Consider the following 20228-nt stretch of genomic DNA (forward strand, 5'->3'; position numbering starts at 1 on the left):
AATTATTGTATTGCATCACAGGTAAAATTTTTTATACTTAATTCCAAGGTCAACTCAGTGGTGTCATGCTAACGCAGGAGTTGTTCTTCCATTGATCAGCAACCACCACCACTGAATATAACGTTTGTCCTTAAATCATGAAGGTTGCTTCAATTTTGAAGTGCTGATAAGAATATTAGCTGATGAACACATTATGTCAATCAAACTCTCATCTGAAAAGCTTTTTAAAGGAGAAAAGAAGAGGATGATCATGAAAAGGCTTTCTTATAGAGAAGTCGAACTGCTTTATCTGATGGTAAGAAAGGCAGGGAGACAAAGAGAGAATCAAATAACAGCAACAATGGAGTTCCAAAGCAGAGCATATCACTGTTCCTCACATGGTGCTGCTCTCTAACACATCCTTGATTTCGTTTGTTTTCACTCCATTGCTCTGGAGGCTGACAGAACCTCTCTCAGGCTCAATTCTTCAGGAAAATGCTGCACCCATGTCTCACCAATTAGAGGCAGGAGGAAGCCTTGGAAAACTTCTGTCTTCTACAGTCAATCTAGCCAGCAGCCTGCGTGTCCAGCTCCCCTGTGGGCCAACAGATTCTATATCCATACTATCACCCCTCTGCAGTACGCACACAAGAGAATGGACACTTACGTGTGTATGAGTCATATGTGATTACAACAAAACCACTGAACAAACAGCCTTACTTATCTGAGGTGATTCAGAGGGAGCCAGCTAGCAGAAACTCTGAGGTACAAGTGTGCTGTTATTTACTATAAGCCACACTGCTTCCCACTGGCTGACCAGCATTTAATGAGAACGGAGCCACTGCCAACCAAATCAAAACTCTCCCTGTCATGAAAAAACCAGCAGCTAATTATATTGATTAGACCCACCGGCTTACAGTGGTAACCCAAGCACACTTCATAAACTGAAAATCTACACATAAGCATTGTGGTTCAGCTTCAATGATCAAATTAATCATATGTTAAAGCAGCAATATGTAGCAGTTACACATACAAAAATGAGCACAGCAGTCCAAATAGCGAGTTGGAGCCATAGATGGTATAATAAATAGTTTAAATCCCTATTTAATATACCTTCTATGGTTGATGTGAGTTGTTTCTTGTAACTGGCTGATTCCACTGGGCACAGCATGTCTGTCTCACAGTTTTTATCTGTCCCAGCAGCGTTTCAGAAGCTTTTCAGCAGTGGAGTGTTTTGCTCGCCTGATTATGTTTACTCGTTCAGATTTTGTTGATTTGGTCCTCTTACCTCGTTTTTTGTGTTTCTACCATGAATAAGGAGGTTGCGTAATTAAATAAATAAATTTCTGTCTGGTTTTATGATCATGAGTCTGCACAGGGTCTTTTATTTATTTATTTATTTTAGTTTTTTGGGGCTTTTGCCTTTATTGTGATATGACAGTTGAAGATATGACAGGAAAGGGGGTAGAGAGAGGGGATGACACGCAGCAAATGGGCTGCAGGCGGGAGTCGAACCGGCAGCTGCTGCAGAGGACTGACAGCCTCAATACATGGTGCGCTCGCTTTACCAACTGAGCTATAGGGTTGCCCACAGGGTCTTTTATTTTGAAAATTTCCTTTTTTATATGTCTGACTTCCTGCACTCTTGATCTGTTCTGAGCTACTTGACGTGGCATCTGCCAAAAATAGCCTCAGCACATATTTGAAGCGGAGCGGAGAGCTGCTTCCTGGTCGTGCCGAGGTGCTGCTGGCACTGCAGAATGGCAGCGACCAGCTTCGGTCGATGTGGCGTGGCCGTGATGAGACACAGCCGTGCCTGGTGGAATCAAGCCGCAACTGTCAATTATCTCTTGTAAATGTAAAATTGCTTGTGTTCCTGAAAACAGAAGCCCACCACTATAAAAAATACACACTCTGGACTTAGCAATGATTTCTTAGATCTCCTAAACAGACACTTACTCATTTGGCAAACATTCAGCATTAATTTGAACTCTAATTAAATTAGTGGCAAATTAAAGCAGTCACCCTGTCCCAAAATAGAAATTTCAAAGGACACAATGGCATTAACAGCTAAATTTCTTCAAGTGGGCTGGACCAGGAAGATCACTGTATAATAACCTATAAATACTAACACTTCTGAATTTTCCCCTTTCTTTCGGTGTAAAGAGGTACAAGTACATTCCCAACTGCACATCTGTTAATTTGTCAGTGCACATGATTTCTGCAGCCTTCAGCGTGTCTTCACCAACTTACCCTCAGCGAATATTATCAAGCTGATGCTATACTGTTTGCAGTAAGGTAGCTAGCTTTCTCTGATCTCTCAGCTATGACTTAAAACAGACTGCGCTTTCCTCAAACCATCCCAGGAATTTATTTGTCTTCTCTGTTCTCAGTTGTCCTTGCAAATTTTTGTATTTTTCACAATGATGAGTCTGATAATGGTGCCAGATATTATACTCCTTGAGCACTGAAAGGTGCTGCAAACACAAGCACACTGTCTTAGAGTCCAGTACCCACCATCTGTTGTGTAACAGATAACAATATCTCTATATAAATTCATGGGTGCAGGTAAAAATTTAGGAATCATGTGCAGGCAGCAGGTGAGAGTAAGAACTGACCCCACATCCTACCAACCAATAAGATGTCACTGTCAGATCTGAGAGCAATGTTGGCTAGCTGAAAGCTAAAATAGATAAAAAAAAAACATGGCAAAAAATAGCCAGTGGAGGATATCAAATTATAGAAAACATGGTGGACATTTGGCGAGATTTTAGTGCATTGAAAGTCTGTGAGAATAACATTGTCAGTGGCTTTGCTGCTTGAGAAAAGTGTCAAAAAGTATTAGCTTTTGATAGCCAGAAGCTAGGGTTGTCATCACTTTGGAAACACATGGACAGCTGCAGGAACACAGGCGCTGTGCCAGTTTAGAAGAGTGAGAAGTGAGTGAATGTGTGTTCAATCACAGGTTTGATCGCAGGACATACTAACGGTCCTAGATTTGACCTAGAGATAATTGCGGGTAACGGGTCGGTTCGGGTTCTCAGTTTTGCAAGGGTGTGTTGGTTTGCAAAACTATACCTGTGCAGTTTTCTCTGCACTGGACTGCACTGGTTTTCCATTCAGGAAAATTATCTCAAAAATTGAATTCATGTTTTGATTCACAAATTTTCTCATCATGCAAAGTCATCCAGTGGGCTGGATTTGCACCTTTGGAGGGGCGGTTCTGGCCTGCGGGCCATATGTTTGATGCCACATCGTCTTGGCCTCATGGGGAATGGTCGGGACACAACTGGTGCAAAGCAGCAAGATTGTTATTGATGTCTGGAGATGTCATTACTGTGCTACTGTAAAGAAAAGGTGTATCATGACAGCGTCACAGTTTCTAGAATCTTTCTCAGAAAAGGTGTATCATTAAAAACATGATTTGTCTCCATAGCATTGGTTGTTACGACCTCGTAATATAATGGCTTTGCTCTTCTCTGACTGGAAAATAAGAGGGTGAACAAGGTGTTGAGCTATATTAACAGGTCAGTGTCTTGGTACAACTGCTTCAGTGCATGGATTTTTTTTTTTTAATGATTTTAACTGTGTTGTGACATAAACTGCTAGGGAATCTACATAAGAAATTCTCCAACATTGTGATCTGTGTGACTGTCAACCACATGCTGTAAATGTTTCGGTTTTCACAGTGGGGATATTTTTTACTCCGCGGTTGCTCAGCTTTTTTTGTGATCTCTACAGAGAATAAAAATCTGTAATGGAAAGTCCTGCAGGGGCATTTTCTACTGAGGGATGTGGGGCGAAATGAGTGAATACAAATGAATGTCTCGACAGTAGAAGCTGTCTGAAGCATCACTATCCACCAAATTACACAGCTCAAAGAGAAAAGAGTTGAAGGACAGGGAATCATTTAAATCCCTTCATTGTAACTCGCTCACATTCTGCGAGACAAGTCAATTGTTATGCATAGTGAATTTTTTTCTCTTCTTCCGTGATTTTTTTTCCTTTAACAAAAGATGCATGATGATAAATGAGCCTTGCAGCACTTTCAGAGATGGTGTATTATATAGGCTGCAGAACACTCACCCCATGAGAGGATCCAGAGCTATTCCTTTAGGATTCAGCAGGTCTAGTTGGAGGATAGTCACACACGTGTCCCCAGCGTGGTTACAGACAAATATCTTGTCCATGACACGGTCGACAAAGTAGTAGTTGCCTGTCAGCCAGTCGATGGCTATGTGCTCCACATCTGCAACAGCAAACATTTATTAAATTCTTGTGTAAAACAGCTGAAGAAAATATATTTACACCTTTTCAACACTTTTCCAGACACAAAAAAAGAATGAAGGCAGCGAAATCGGAGCAGCAGAGGCTGTGATACCTCAACTTTTAGTCCCTAGTCCAGCTCTGGCAATACCACATCTGACACTCATAATGCAGCTCAGTAGACCTTTTTTTCATAGCTGCCATATTGATATGAAATAGTACGCACAGGTGTCAACCATAATTCTAATTAGGTCCCATTCCAGCGTAGCAGAGCCTTTCCAGTGAGCCAAGTTGCAGAATAGCAGCACCGTGACTCTGTTTGACCTACTATTTGATGTCCAAATTGCTGCTGTGAGAAAGGTCTATAGATTTTGTTAGATCCTTCCTGCCTCGTAAACACCCACACCATTCAAACTCCGTGTCCCTAGTTTGTAAAGGTTTCAGTTAAAAATATCTCGACCGGCATCTGAAGAAAAGACTATGACTGTGCTGCACTCATCCGCTCAGTCGAGCCTCCCGTAACATGTTGCTGTAACTCACATTGAGCTCACAGTGAGCTTTAAAATGTCTCTCTGGACACTAAAGGCACGTAAAAGTTGATTGTGAAAGTTGCCAGTTCCAGAGCGAATGAACTGACAAGCATTTATTTAGTTTTCCTGAGGACACGGAAGAATGCACAGTATATCTCTCAACATTAGACTGGAAAAGTTATTTGTAGACATTATTCTGTGCGGCCATGAAACCCCAGTGACTTTCCTATGTGGTCGACTTGTTGTTGAAGTTGAATAGCGCTGATCGAGACTCTGAACACAAACTGAGATAACCTTGATGACATTATCAGAATTCTTTTCTATTCTAATTTCTAAAACTCCAACGAGAGGCACTGCAAGCATCATACAAAGCTCATCATGATGAGTAAACTCACCTAAGAGTTAAATTGGTGCAGTGCCACTTCAAATTATGTCATGATCACTAAGAATTCTAATTGATAAATGGGTTTGAATACTGTTTTTTTGTGGCTAAACTTTTTTTTGTGGGTGGAGCTTAGGTGGAGACAAAACAATTCTCTAAACACTAGCTAACAAAAATGTGAAAATACGAGCTCTTATGAAAATGTACGACCAGTCACTCTACAGGACATTATTATTTGACATTAACCAACGGGACCAGACTGGCAGACCCATCCGTGCTCACTCAGTGGATGGATCATGACATCAGCTGTCACCAGTTGATTTTTTAGAGGTGATTTTTGTCATTTTGTTTTGCTAATTTAATGATCTGAATGAGTGACAGCTGCAGCTCTGCGATGCACTCGGCACAACAGTAAAGACCCACTGAGCCCGAGGACGAGTGAGCCGGGACAGAGTTGGTGATTGTTATGACAGTGCAAAGGTGAGTTTTAATTTTATTTCTGTTTGTAAAGTTTAAATAAATTGCGTTTTAATAAGTTTAAAAAAAGGCAAGTAAAGCTCATCTTAGTTTGAGAGAAACTTTCCCTTTTTTTGACATTTTCAGTGTTCATGTTGTTTATTTTATCTTTTTATCACATTTAACCTTTTTCTTTTGGACAGTGGCAGCTGGCATGCAATTAAAACTTCAATTTTGAGTCATTACCAATTCGATTCTGACACCAACAGCACAGCAAAACCTCATTCTAGCTTGGTTATGTGGCCTACTACTCTGAGGTGATTCACACTTGCCAACAGCTAACACCATGATGTAATCATGACGTCTGCACTAAAAGGGTTTATAACCTGACACCTCTGACGCAGGTGTTCCAGTATTAAACTTTAACTAATGGTGTTCACTTGACACTGCAAAAAAATGACATTTAATCTCAAATGAGTTTGATCATTTTTAGAGTCTGGATCAGATCAAGCGAAAGGAGAGAAAGAGCACTTTTGAAGTAGTGAAGCGAGTGCAGCCTGCAGGTTTGAAGGACAGCTGTAGGGGGAAGGTGAGCGGCCAAAACCGCTGAGGCTAACCTGCCTTCAACCGCACAGTTAATGAGGGGATAGAGGGAGAGCTCACAGGTAAGAGTGTGAGAGATAAAAAAAAAAAAAAAAAACACAAAGAGAAAGACGGGTGAATATGTGTGGGTGAGAGAGCACTGGGTGATGTTGCTGAAAAGATGCACCGCTAGTGTTGTAGGTGAGCTTTCACGCTTTGAGAGCAGATAACGACTCAAATTTATCAGAAAAGTAAGAAAGAGAAAGGAGTTTGTTCTGTTAGGGAACAGCTGAAAACGTACGTTGCAGACTTTGTTGTGTTCTTATTTCGTGCTCCCGTGTGAATCCGCGCAGATTCCTCGTTTCAGCACAGCGGAGTTGCCCAGAGGACTCTGTAGACAGAACCCAGCATACACTTTCCTGGTTGTGCTGGAAATCCAATGCCAGTGTTCCATTTACACTCAGAGACCTCAGGGGCTGGAGGCCTGTTCCATTTAGATGGGTGATAACAATACGATCCGAACCACCGATGAGAAGCATCGGGCGGCTGTCACCAGGATCTGGAGAGAAAGGGAAAACGTGGATTACTATTTTCTGCTTTCTTTGTTTCAAGAGCACAGTTTGAAATGTTAAAAACATCAAGAGACCAAATGACCTTAAAGGAAGACAAGATTACATTTAAAGGGACAGTTCACCCCTAAATACAGTACACATATTTTTCCCCTCGCCTGTAGTGTTGTTTATCTGTCCAGTTTTTAGGTACGAGTCGCTGAGTTTTGGAGATATCGGCCAAAGAGATGTCTGCTTTCCCTCCAGTGTAATGGGACTAAATTGCACTCATCTTGTGGTGCTCAAAGTACAAAAAAAAAAAAAAAATTCAAAACCAAAACCAAAATTCAAACCAGTTACTCAAGATATTTGAGTGAACAGTTTCATTTAGGAACTACTTTTTTCTAGTAGGAAAAACACAGTTCCAGTAGACACAGTATTTTAACCTGAGTAACATTCAGAATATCTAGGAGGGAAGCGGAAATCTCTATGGTAAATATCTCCACAACTCGGCAACTCACAACAAAAAAATCTAGATGATGAATAGCACTACAGGTCAGGGGCAATAATATGTATTTTTTTATTTTGGGGTGAACTGTCCCTTTCATTAAAAGGAATAGGAAAAAATATTATGGTGAGTAAGAAAGCAGGAACTGTACAGACTCACAGAAAGAAAAAGAAGGAAAGAAAGAACAATCAAACTCTAACACCGGATGAAATAGCACCCAAACAATCAAACAAAAAAAGATTTTCAGGTCTGAATCATTTTAATTAACACAACAAATTGAAAAACACAAACACTAAATCAAGAGTATGACTTTTTGCAAGCCTTTCTTTCCTGCTGGGAGTCGAGGCAGGACAGTCGGTGGTGCTAAAACTGAGATAAGCTTCTTTATGGGCTTAATTGACCGTGCACATTCTCTGACATCAGGTTCACCCCCTAAAAGGGGCCCTTATTTATCCCGATCTTCAACACAAGTTCAAGTCAAGGGCTACTCTCCTAATATAGGCAATAAATCAGAATGTCTGGTCACATAACTGCTTCCCTTAATCCTCTGAATCAACTTTTAGTAGTCAGACATTTTTCTGCTGCAGGTACTTGATGGAGTTTTGATCAAGTTGTCTGATAGACATCTGCCCTGACTCTGCCTGTGCCCCGAATCAAGCAGGGAACATGCTAACAGACCACCACACAGTACATTTCAAAAAATGACTGACAAATACTAAAAGCACTTTGAATAGAGAGTTGCTGCTGCTCACATGCTTTAAGTCCCATGGAAATGACATTAAGGTGTTCTTTTTTTTTTTTTTTTTTTTTTTGCAGTCAGAAATAATGTCACAAATACCCTTTTTCCTCTCCCTGGAGAGACATGTCTGTTTTTGACAGCCTCTGGCAGGCTAAGTTTCAGCAGGGGAACAGGAGACAAAGTTGCTCTGTAGCTTAAAAGAGCAGACATTGTCTTTTAAGCAGTGATATTGAAGAGTAAGGACCACACCACCACTGACAGTACACTGTGACATTTGCAGGTAAGTTTTATATGCTGTTTTATGTGTTGCAGCTGGCTGGATAATTAGCTACCTGTAGTCTGCAAACTGACATTAGCAGTGCATTTCTCAAGGTTCAAGTTCATTTATGTGTCATTCTACAACACGAGGTTCCACATCACCTTTTTTTCTGAGTGGATGTTCATAACCTTACTGTAGTATTCCAATATTTTTGAATATTTCACTGCTTTATTTTGCTGTCAGGAAACCATCATTGTATAAACCAAGTATTCTCTCTCCAAACCAACCAAACTCCATAGGGAAAATCAGTAATTTTACCTCACAGATTACATGAGTTGATGGTCTACCACTGCTTGTGTCTGTTAGATTGTTTGTGCTGTTGTGTGAGTTTGGTGTTTTAAAAGGATAGTTTGGGTTCAATGAAGTCACACAACAACACAAACAAAGTAAGACTGAAGCAGCGTCAGACCTGTGCATGGGGGGTATAATATAACGGATTTTGTCTATAGAGTTTGGTTAGTTTGAAGACAACAACATTTGGCTTATTTAACTGTGCTTTCCTGTCAGAAAAGGCTGTCTGACAGCAAAGTAACACAGTGGAAAATATTCTAAATATAGTGTACACTTAGATTGATTTTTGTTTTTTAAATGGACCCTTTTTAAGTGGCTTAGCTTTAATACTGGTCTCTGCTTCTCCAAGCTGGGGGCACGCTAACCGACATCTATTGTAGTTAGCACACTGACTATTGATATTTTACCTCATACAACCCCAAATAATCAAAAACTCTCACTTTTATGTAAAGATAGAGGGATGCCATCATGAAGCCAAAACCAAAAAGTACAAAAAAGTACATGTGATTTATAAAGCAGATATGTTTGCTGTAGCAGAACAAAATAAATGACATTTAATTTCTTGGCATGAGTCAGTGAAGTATCATCAAGCAGACATGAAAACCATCAGGGTGTTTTTGAGTCAGACTTATCTTTGGAATAAAAAAATATTACAGCATTCACTTTAGTCTGAACCAAACGAGAAAAGATTAAATCGAGATTAAATCTCCAAAAAGAAGATTTGTGCTGCAGAGTTTTAACTTCACTCTCGCACTCAACACCTTAATATGTTTTTCATTCCCTGCTGCGCCTCATCTTCTGGTCTCCGAGAGCTCTATATCTGAAATTTATATTCATGAGCTTTAACAACTAATGGTAACCCCATCGTTATCCCCGTACCACTATCGCTCTCTGCTAAATTAATATTAATGCATGTGAGCATTGGGTTCAGTTAAGTTTATGGGTAATCATATTCAGTTTATTCCTGGTAGGACACCAGTCACATTGATTAAAAGCTGCAACAGTGGTGTTCTCCCCAGCTAGGTGTGTTGGGCCTCCAGCTATTTTCAACCCATATATGCTGTGGTGACAACACCCTGAAAAAAAATTGCTTCGCTTTATGATTCAACGCACGACACAAAAATATACCACACAAGGTTAAGCCTGTTTATTTGTGAATGGTGGACCACCAAAACACAACACATCTTTTGTTGTTTTATTTCTAAGTAGGCTGTTTTACTCATCAGGACAAATTTGTTCCCGGCATCGGGCATTAACATAAATCAGGGTGACGCTGGGCATTGTCTCCGCACAAAATACTCCAGACTGCTCCCACTTAAAATCTCATGCTCATTAATTTTATCATTATCCTGGCCTGACCACGTCTACCCGTTCCCATGTGGGTGATAGATGTGGTCACTGCTAAACCACATTAATCTTGCCCTACCAAAGCTAGTGAGCACTGAGGTGATGATAAGCTCGAATTCCACTCTGGCTGAACAGAACCGCCCTGTTTATTATTAGAAAGGAAACATACATACTATGCAGATTATGTTGTTTCCCAATGCAAGTGTGCCGCTCACCTTGTTTGGCTTTGCAAGATATCCTGTCAGGCTGCAGGATGTATCCTTCTGTGCAGCTGCATCTGTATGACCCATAGGTGTTCGTGCAGGTTTGGCTGCATGCGCCATACATGGCACATTCATCATGATCTTATGGAAAAAAAGGAAGAGAGTCATTTGTAACAAATTAGGTGTGCTCAAACATGACCCAAATACATAAAGTATACTTAATGTGGCCTCACTCTGGCACCTCAGGCATAATTACTTTTATAACCAATGAGCCTCTTTTTGGAACTGCGGTACCCTATAAACCGCTCTTTCTCACGTCTTCCACAAACAGGATCAAATTCAGGAAGCAGTGCTACTTTGCTAAACCCCCTCCTGCAGCATAATTATGTAATTTTATGCCGTGTCGTTGGTATATGTTATGTGCAGAGTCCAAGTAAGACACTACAGGTCTAGAGGCACCTTTGACAGTAAAAAGCCTGTCTTCCTCCTGGCTCTTCTGGCACATATAAAGAGTATAAAAATGGAGGGAAAGAGACAAAGAGAAATTGTCTTCTGCATGTACAGTATGTGTGTGTATGTGTTTTGGGGGTGTCCATGAGGCCCTGCCTGCAGACAGATGGTTCTCATACACCCAGCACCTCCTGCTTATTCATCTGAAGGAAGTCTGGCCGAGGGCAAAGGGAGACTTGAGGGAGGGGTGGGGGGCGGATCTGTGGCAGGAGGCCCCCCGCCAGAGCAGCTGAATCCTACCTCTGCAGCTCGTCCCGTCCTCGCCGACCTCAAAGCCGTCAGCGCAGAAACAGAAGGTGCCGTTTCTCGTCATGACGCAGCCGTAGCGGCACCGCAGCTCGTGGCAGGCTGACAGGAGCTCTGCAGGGGGAAGAGAGGAAAAGAGAGAAAAGTGAGAAAAAGGGTATCAAAGGGTCGGTGGAATGGGAAATTACTTTTTGATTTGGGAAATTACTTTTTTTTTTGGATTTTCCTCTTGTCGTGGCCCTTTCAATCACAACTGCTCCCTTGTCATTTGACCGTCTCAAGCTTAGACAAGAGTTTCTATGAGTCACCACATGGAAATGAAAATGGTGTGAAGATATTGGAAACTTTTGAAGAGAAAGTATTAATGTAACCGTTAACTACAGGATCATTACTGGAGCAGCGAACGGAAAAATGAAAGAAATGTCACTGTGTTGATTATTAAATATCACAGGATACAGTCCGGAGTAAAAAGTCATTCTTAAAATATATCTGTAAGTTTCAGAAATTCCTTATAAAATGTCACCCCGCAATCTAAGACTTCTGATGAGTATGATTTAAACCCAGCCTTACATTGTAAAAGTCATCCTTTGACACAGTGATTGACTGGTAGCACCCTCTTGGAAATGCCAAGGTTGTCATTTCCCATGTATTTTCTGAGTGTTGTGATTGCTGATGATGCTCTGTATAGCTCTAATCTTTATACAGACAGGGACAAAGAACAGCTAATTATGGCATGATGAATGTACCAGCAGAATAAATGGCAGAATTGAAAATATAACCCTCAAAACAAAGCTTTAATTGCACAGAGATTGATACGCCACTGCTGAACATTAATTAATGTCAACTCACTGCCCAAAAGATAAAAGCTTGCATTGATCGTCCTCCGTATTTCCTGTGCTAACAATTTCATGACATTATGAAATACTGCAGCTGCGGACCAAATCACTTCTTGACAGGGTGTATTTACATTCAACGGCGTAGTGGGAACTGAACGACAATCAAAGCTGCAGTTATCATTACTTTCTGAATGAAAGCACAGTCTTCAGTTTTGATTTTTAAGAGCTGGAATTATGTGATGTCAGTGGATCAGACACTTTTAAACACTTACTTATCAGAAGTCCATTTTTCATTACAGTATCTAACTTTCTGGCAAGCTCAGTGACACACTGAGATGAATGGTTCGGTTGGATTGTTTAGAGAGCAATATATAAATCTCAGCAAGTGCTTGTTGGAGACCAATCTGTCAGCTGATAATCATAAAAACAGTTGGTGAGGGGAAAGACGAATACAGCAATGAAATGTGGTGAGTAACCAGGGGTGGAAACTAACAGAGTGCAAATACTTTGTTACCATAGTTAAGGAGAGTTCTCAAGTATCTGTACTTTACTTGAGGATTTCATTTCCTGGCAACCTAATAATAATAATAATAATAATAATAATAATAATAATAATAATAATAATAATAATATAATGATAATCTCTACTGTCCACAGATGGGGAAATTTGCCTTTGGCTTCTCGGGTTGGTTAAAAAAAGGCATTATATTAAATTACAATACACACAAGACGAAAACCACATAAGGGGATGTGACAAGACAAAAATGATGTAAACGACATTAAATTATGAAAATGACATAAAACACACAACAGGAAGAAAACAGTGAAGTTGTAACAAGACAAAAACTATGCAGAATACGTAACAGGATGAAAACACTGTAAAACATACAACAAGATAGAAGAGATGACAAAGACAAACCGACAAATATTAAGTAAAAGATGTAACAAGATGAAACAGAGCCTGTATGTTTTCAATTTTACTGCAGTAAAGAAGTTGAATCAGTACTTTTGCTTTTACACAAGTATCTATACTTACACTTGTGTACAGAATGTGTGGACTTTTACCACCTCTGTAGGTGAGTGTTGGCATGAATCATTTACACACACTTCTTGACTTAAGTTAAATTGTATTTATTACTGTCTTCAGTAATTGTACAAATAAACTAGAAGAGAACAAAAGCACAGCTCTCCATCAGGCAAGAGATGGTGAAGCACCTACTGCAATGCCACGTGAGATGGTGCTGCAACCTGCAGAAATCTGTAAGTTTTAAATAGTGTTTTCGTATAGTATAGTATAGTATGGTGTAAGTTCTCTTATCCAGATGAGGGGTTTTCAAAGGCTGAGACAGTGGGCCTCCCTTCAGGCCACGCTTACAGTTCCTGGGTATCTATGGGATGATTATTACGCTATTTGATCACAGACACTCACAAACATAGAGACATAGATATAATTGAGCTAATATTGCTGTTTTGCATAAATTCAGAGTACACCAGATACATAAAAAAGGGTCTGTCAAAAGACATTTATTAGTTTATGACTCTGGAAAAGTGGAAAACAGCAGTAAAATTCTATTGCTGTATCTCTGATCTATCTATTTAATCAAATCGCATACACTTTAGGCTATTCTATGTGATCTCCTTTTGAAAACTAATGTAATATTTTTCACTTTCCTTCACTGAGCCTCCCCTTAAACTGTTTAGGGTCTCTCTGGAGAGGCTCGCCACCCACTTTCAAAACCTCTGATACAGCTATGCAAAGTTTTAATTAAGTGTTTTTGTATAGTATAGTCTTAGTTTTTTTCATTGCATTGTACTGAGTGCCCTGGATTCATCTAACTGTATAAATTTAATAAGGAGACAATAAACAGGACAAGAGGTCCAAAATTCTCAATTTAAACTTTATTCATTGAGAACATTTTGCTATTTATTTCAAATATTCCAAGCGACCAGGCATTTTACAACAATATAAATTGAATGTAAGAGTACAATCCTCTGCAACTGGATATTGGACTTCCTCACAAACAGAGCCCTGACAGTTTGGGTTGGTGGTCTCACCTCCAGGGCTGTGTGCTCAGCCCCCTCCTGTTCATGCTGCAGACCCGCAACTGCAGACCCTGACATGGAGACAACTCTGTTGTGAAGTTTGCAGATGACACCACCACCATCGGCCAAATTTCAAACAATGATGAGACTGTATACAGTAGTGGACAAAGTACTCAACCCCAGTACTTTGGCAAGGTAAAGATACTACTGGTCAAATATTACTCAACTACAGGTGAAAGTTGCTCAGTCAAAATTTTACTTGGGTCAAGTACTGAAGTACATGTTTTAAAAATACTTAAGTATTCAAAAGTACAAATTACAAAGTACATTTTCTAATATCAACACACTGCTGTTTTGTTTTCACGATGCATTTACAGAAGCTTGTAACTCTCTGAAACCACCTGATGATGCACTGATATGTTTGTTGAACCACTCTGCTACACGAAGCCTATAGAAACACCTATAAAAACTGCAATCAAAAACAAAAAGGACAGTTATTGTCATTTTCTGATGTAACTGTATCGAAATCAGTGTATAAAATTAGGTTGAAGCCAACTGTAAGGAGTTCTCCAAGTCTGTTAAATAACTGAGATTTCTTTCTCAGAACAAATACTCAAGTAAAGTACAGACACTCAAAAAGTCCTCAAGTAAATGTACTTCATTACTGACCACCATCAACTGTCTATCAGGAGGAAATCAACAGTTTCACAGAGTGGTATACAGAAAATAACGCATTGCTCAACATCAGTAAAACCAAGGATTTTTGCAGAAAGGAGGCAAAGACGCACACACCCCCGTCTGAATCAGTGGAGCTGAGGTGCAGCAGATGAACAGTTTCATGGTTCCTGGGAATCAACATCAGAGAGAACCAGGGAACCACAGAGAAGCGCTGCCCTCACCAAGCCCGAGGTAAGAAACAAATGTACAAACTTGTGCGTCAAAACAAAAGCATACAAAAACCTCTACAACAAACACCTTAGTTACCCTGATCAGTCAGCCAAAGTGCACTGTGTACTCTGCATCAGTCAACACGAACGCTCACGAACAAGCAACAAATATTTTAGAGCCAAAGCAAACAAAGGGACAAAGGCACCGGGGCACGCCAAATGTGCTCTATGCCAAATTTTTGCATGTGCAAAAGCAGACACCAGGCACCTCACCTGAAGGAAAAACACCTACTGCCAGGACAACCTAAATACCACACAGATTAAAACCTCAGTATCCACTTTTAACACTTAACTGAGCACAACTTACTAAACAGCCAAATCCTGACTCAATGACAAAGCAAAGCAAAACAACAAGAAACCAAATGCTAGAGAGCAACAAAACTTATTTTGATGCAGATATGAGGTGTATAGATTCATGGCATCAATTGTGTGCATATGGATGTGTGATTGATATAAGGTAGAGTGTTGTGGAGCTGAAATGAACAAAAAGCAGCAAGTAGCAAGGTGCAGGCGCTGGTGGAGAGGGAGAACATGTCACACAGGAACTGGCACTTTTATATCCGTCAGGGAGCAGCGGGCCCAGGTGTTCCCGATCTGTTTGATTCAATCAGCTGTTCAGGCACCGTGGAAGAAAACACACACAATTATGTCACAGCCAAGCTGAGTAAGCAGCCTCAGCACCAACGCAGGGGCCATCACATGGACATCACACGTCTCCACCCTGGTGGAGTTCTGGTGCCAAGTTCTTGTCTACTTCTACAGAGGAGCAGCTGAAAGCATCCTGACTGGAAACATCACAAACTGGCATCATGGGATGTGCACGGCCCAGAACAGAAAAACTACAGCAGGTGATTAAAACCACCCAGAACATCACTGGTATCTATCTACTAAACATCAGTGATATCAGGGAGGTGAGGTTTCTGCACAGAGCCCAGAAAGATTAACTGACACCAGACACAGCCCAGTCATCTGCAGCCATCGGGCAGGAGATACTGAAGTATCTGCTGCTGTAACCACCAGACTGAAGAACAGTTTCTTCCCTCTGACTGTGAGACTGCGCCATTCATCTTATACCATCTTAATACTTGTTAAATGATAAATAAATTCCTGATATCATTATATAATAGATAAAGAAATCTACATTTTTGGATGAAACACAGAAATGCTAGAAGTCTAAATTTACACTCGGTGTTGTCTGTTCATAGGTCGGAGCCTGAATGTCCCAGTGGAAGTTCTGGCATGAAGCTGATTAGATCGCCTCCAGTAACTGAAATTAATTCCACTATCATGTTCAGTTCCTCACATTTACAGCAAACAGAATTTCAAGAAAATTGGCTCAGAATTAGATGAGGTCCAGTTGTTTTGTAGTGAAGTTTGCATGTCTCTTGAATATTCCAATGTGGCGGCCACACAGATGCATCGTGGCGACGCACAGGTGCAGCCAAGAGGTCAGTAGTCAAGATGGTGGGGCAGTTGCTGATAACTCGTAGGCACGAGGAGTGAGAAATCAACAGTCAATATAAAACAGAGCAGATACTAAAACAGGTTTTTCAAAAAATATGAATTACCCCAAACATGTGCATAAAGTCATAAATGTGCAAAAAAAAAAAAAAGTTAGGTTGATGGGTCCTGTATTATGTGAGATAATATGTCAGATAATAACTCCAGCCATGTCGGTCACTAACACACTCACACACGATCCCACTGCATGATCTCCACCAGTCTTATGTCTGGCAGAGATAATTAGTCAAAGAAGAATCATAAAATACTCAGAACTGAAAGTTTAAACTGCAGACAGTAAAATGATGGCCCCTTTACCTTTCATAGCTTCAGAGAGCTGAGACGGAGCTACAGGCAGGAACTTTCTGCGTATTTGGTTTTGATATAGCCCTCAGAGGAGTTTTGACTGACAGGGGGTTGAGTGGAAAATGACTGAATTTTCATTTTTTGAGGTGATAGAGAACAAGCAAACACTGAAGTATTGAAATGATAAATGCCCTGTAGCCTTTTGGTCTTCTGACCGGAGAGAGCCCGCTTGGATATTTATTAATACTCCTCACCGGCTCACGGTGGTGAAATGATTATGGAGGAGCAAAGAGCCGCAGCTCAATAAATTTTAAAGAGAATCTGGAAACAAACTATTTCGGGGAGGCATGGTATTGCTTTTCTGTGTTTAAAGGATGTGTTGTTTACAATCATTTTGTGGTGATTCTATTCTCCATTTATTCACCCACAAAAAGATTGTGACTGTCAGGCCCGCCTCAAGGTTTAACTACGCTAAAAATGTGCAAGCATTTATCCAAAGTTGACAAGTGGGGTTCAGACAGACACAGTAGGTCGTAAACAAAATAAGATTTTAAATCAGACAAGGCACGACATACAATCATTAACATCAAATGATGTTTTCATCATACTTAGGACACATCTTACTTAAGAATCAAATATTTTGCAAACACAGATATACATATTTTATTTTATTTATCCTACTTTATCCTGTGATAAAAATAGAATAAGTACTCAATGGTTAAATAATAACTAGAATAACTAAATTTCTCCCTAACCTCTGATTATCGTTCAATAGGTACATGCTCTGTAATAATAGAACAGGTACTCTGTAGTTAAATAGGAACTACAGTATTAATTCTCTCTAAGTTCCTCCCAGGTATTATGGCTCATTAGATCATATTTAACCTGTAATATTAGAATACACACTCATGAATTAAAAAAATAACAGAGTCATTTCTTTGTAAATCCCTTCCTCCTTATTCTGTTTTCTTCTGCAGTACCTACATATGTGTATTGGTATATACTGCGCTTGTGAAACGTTATTAGAAAGGATTACACTGTAACCCCAGAGTAATTAAAGAGTACATTACTCTGCAAGCTAAAGCATTATCAAAAAATAATATCAGTTTGAGTGCATGCTATATTTAGATGTTTTTCATTGCTTTACATCGGAAACAAGCCAAACATCACTCTGCAAAACAGCAAGACTCATTTGTCAAAATCAGTTCTTTTACCTCACAGAACACAGGAGTTGCTTGTCCGCCGCTGCCTTGATTGGTTAGTTAGTTTGTGTTATTATGTCACTTAGTTAAGACTCACCAAAGACACACAATAACAGAAACAAACTAATCAATTGAGGCAGCAGTAGACCAACAACTCCTTTTTTCTGTGAGGTAGAATTACTGATTATACCACTTGCTTTGGAGAGAGCGATGTTTGCTTATGTAATGGTGGTTTCCCATCAGTAAAGGCTGTCTGACAGCAACGTAAAGCAGTGAAAATATTCTAAATATATCATACACTTAAAGTGATGTTGATTTTTTAAGGTGGCTACACATTTTGCTCAGCTGATCGCTCAGCTTCCTACAATGGTCCTCTCCTGTTTTCCTAACCTCCGACCACCGTACTGTCACTAATACTTCAAAAAATCCAAACTATCTTTTTAAAAGCGTCTGTATTTTTTTATGATAAAAATAACATCTTTATTCACATGAATAATGGAATATTTTCAGTTACAAAATCTGCATTTTGTCTCAATTGATGACAACTGAAAATAGAATCCTGTTTACTGTTCGTCCATGTATCAAAAGACATCTCATCTCAGGGTGATTTCAAACCTGTGAACACACGTGTGCTGCTTATGCTTGGTGTGAAAAAAACAAGACTAGTGATGGAGAAGCACAGGGACAGATTGTTTTCTGACTGCTGAAACTACACCAGCTTCAGACTGCACAGAAAATGGAAGTGTCCAAAAATGCTTGAGGGAGTGACTTTACCCCTCTAAGACACACAGACCTTAAGATGCCTTCTGGCGACGAGCTGACATCTTTACTAGAGCGAGAGTTTTCGAACCACCAAACAACACAGAAAGTTAAGCAGGGTCCTAACTTTTCCAAAATGTCTACATGAAAGCCCGCAAGAAACTCAGCTTGCACGTTAAAGTTTGAAAGTTCTGGTCCCTGTTGGGGAGCTTACTGCACTCATACAACCCTCGGAGATACAACCCTGTCTCCAAAACATTATGTTCACACACAACTAATTTGCATTGGCTAAGAGGTTTCGTAATGAGGAAATATAATGCTGCCAGATTATGCCTTTATTAAAGTAAAGACAAAACATTTATGTGGATGGGAAGGCTTATCTCAGCGCCTCACATCTGTTGAGTCACAATGAAAAGCCGGATTCTCTGATCCAACTTTCTGAAAGGCTCAGAGGTGACGTGAGGGTACTCTGTGGAAGTTAACAGACTGCTGACATCTGTACTGCCTCACATTTCATCTCATTATGTTTGTCTGCACACCTGGGGGGTAAAACTACACAATTTCAGGAGCTCATCCCTTTACTCTGTAATTTAATTTAATTTTATAATTTTGAGATATTTGAAAAAGCCATAAAAACAAGTCAAAACAAGGATTTCATATTTCTACACGACAAAAATAAATAAATCAGATATTTAGAATAAATCAGCATGCACAACAACATACGTGTGAAGATACTGTACAGTCACTGCCCTTAAAAAAAGATTACTTTAAGGGATTACTTTATTTGTTTCTAAAGTTCATATTAGGAACACATTTCCCATTAACAGACTTTTTTAAAAAAAAGTGCAGCAATTTGTGTGTCAGCAGTGTACCTGCTGCTTCCTGCATCAGAAGACGCTGTGTCCTCTTTGAAGAAGCACCTTCAGGTAACTTTAAGTTCTTTTTTATCATGTTCATGCTCTGTCATGCTAATGAGGGTCTAACTATAAAGGGACAGTCCACCCCAAATCAAAACTATATGTTTTTCCCTGGCCTGTAGTGCTATTTATCCATCTAGATGGATTTGGTGTGAGTTGCAGAGTTTTGGAGATATCAGCGGCAGAGATGTCTGTCTTCTCTCCAATATAATGGGACTAGAAAGCACTCGGCTAGTGGTCCTCAAGACATCTTAAAAACACATTTGAAAAATTAAAAAGCACTGTCTCTTTTTAGAAATCATAAGTTCTCAGGATAACCCACAGACCTTGTTGGCAGTTTCATGTATGAACTACTTTCTTTCTGCACTCTAATCTACAGGAACTACTTTCTCTCTACTTGAAAGAAAATAGTTCCCAACTGCATACAACAAGGTCTGTGGATTGTCTTGAGTAACCTGGGTCACAATTTCATTTGCATTTTCAGCTATCAGTTAAGGAAAATGCACAAAGTTTGGAGAATTTAGTAGTATTCTAGTAATGTACAGTACTTGTACTTGAGTACAGGTTTTCAGTAGTCTTTCCATCACTGGTTATTGCAGGGCATGTACTCATTAATCTGTAGTGGAATACAGTTTTTAATGAACCTTCCTAACAGCAAATACATGCATATAAAATACACAAGCGCCTAGAAAAACACCCAACTGTCGCTTTGCGGCTGCCACAATTTAAAAATGCATTTTCAGCTCAATTTAACAAGAAACCATTAACGTCTTACCCCCTGAAAATGAATGCAACAGTCTGTTGGTTAGCAG

At 39.9% G+C, this 20228-nt stretch overlaps 1 protein-coding gene across 1 annotated transcript in view; it reads right to left on the reverse strand.

Moving 5' to 3' along the window:
• lrp1bb (low density lipoprotein receptor-related protein 1Bb) overlaps window positions 1-20228 on the reverse strand; it is a 322619-nt gene that overhangs the window by 247138 nt on the left and 55253 nt on the right. The window contains exons 3-6 of the mRNA XM_084723927.1: window positions 10901-11020; window positions 10163-10291; window positions 6497-6754; window positions 4066-4228 (exon numbers count right to left, since the gene is read on the reverse strand). Coding sequence (XP_084580053.1) covers window positions 4066-4228; window positions 6497-6754; window positions 10163-10291; window positions 10901-11020 — 670 coding nt within the window. The remainder of the gene's footprint in view (window positions 1-4065; window positions 4229-6496; window positions 6755-10162; window positions 10292-10900; window positions 11021-20228) is intronic.

Source organism: Lutjanus erythropterus, chromosome 8 (genome assembly GCF_056507025.1).
Source record: "Lutjanus erythropterus isolate fLutEry1 chromosome 8, fLutEry1.hap2, whole genome shotgun sequence".
Lineage (NCBI taxonomy): Eukaryota > Metazoa > Chordata > Actinopteri > Lutjaniformes > Lutjanidae > Lutjanus > Lutjanus erythropterus.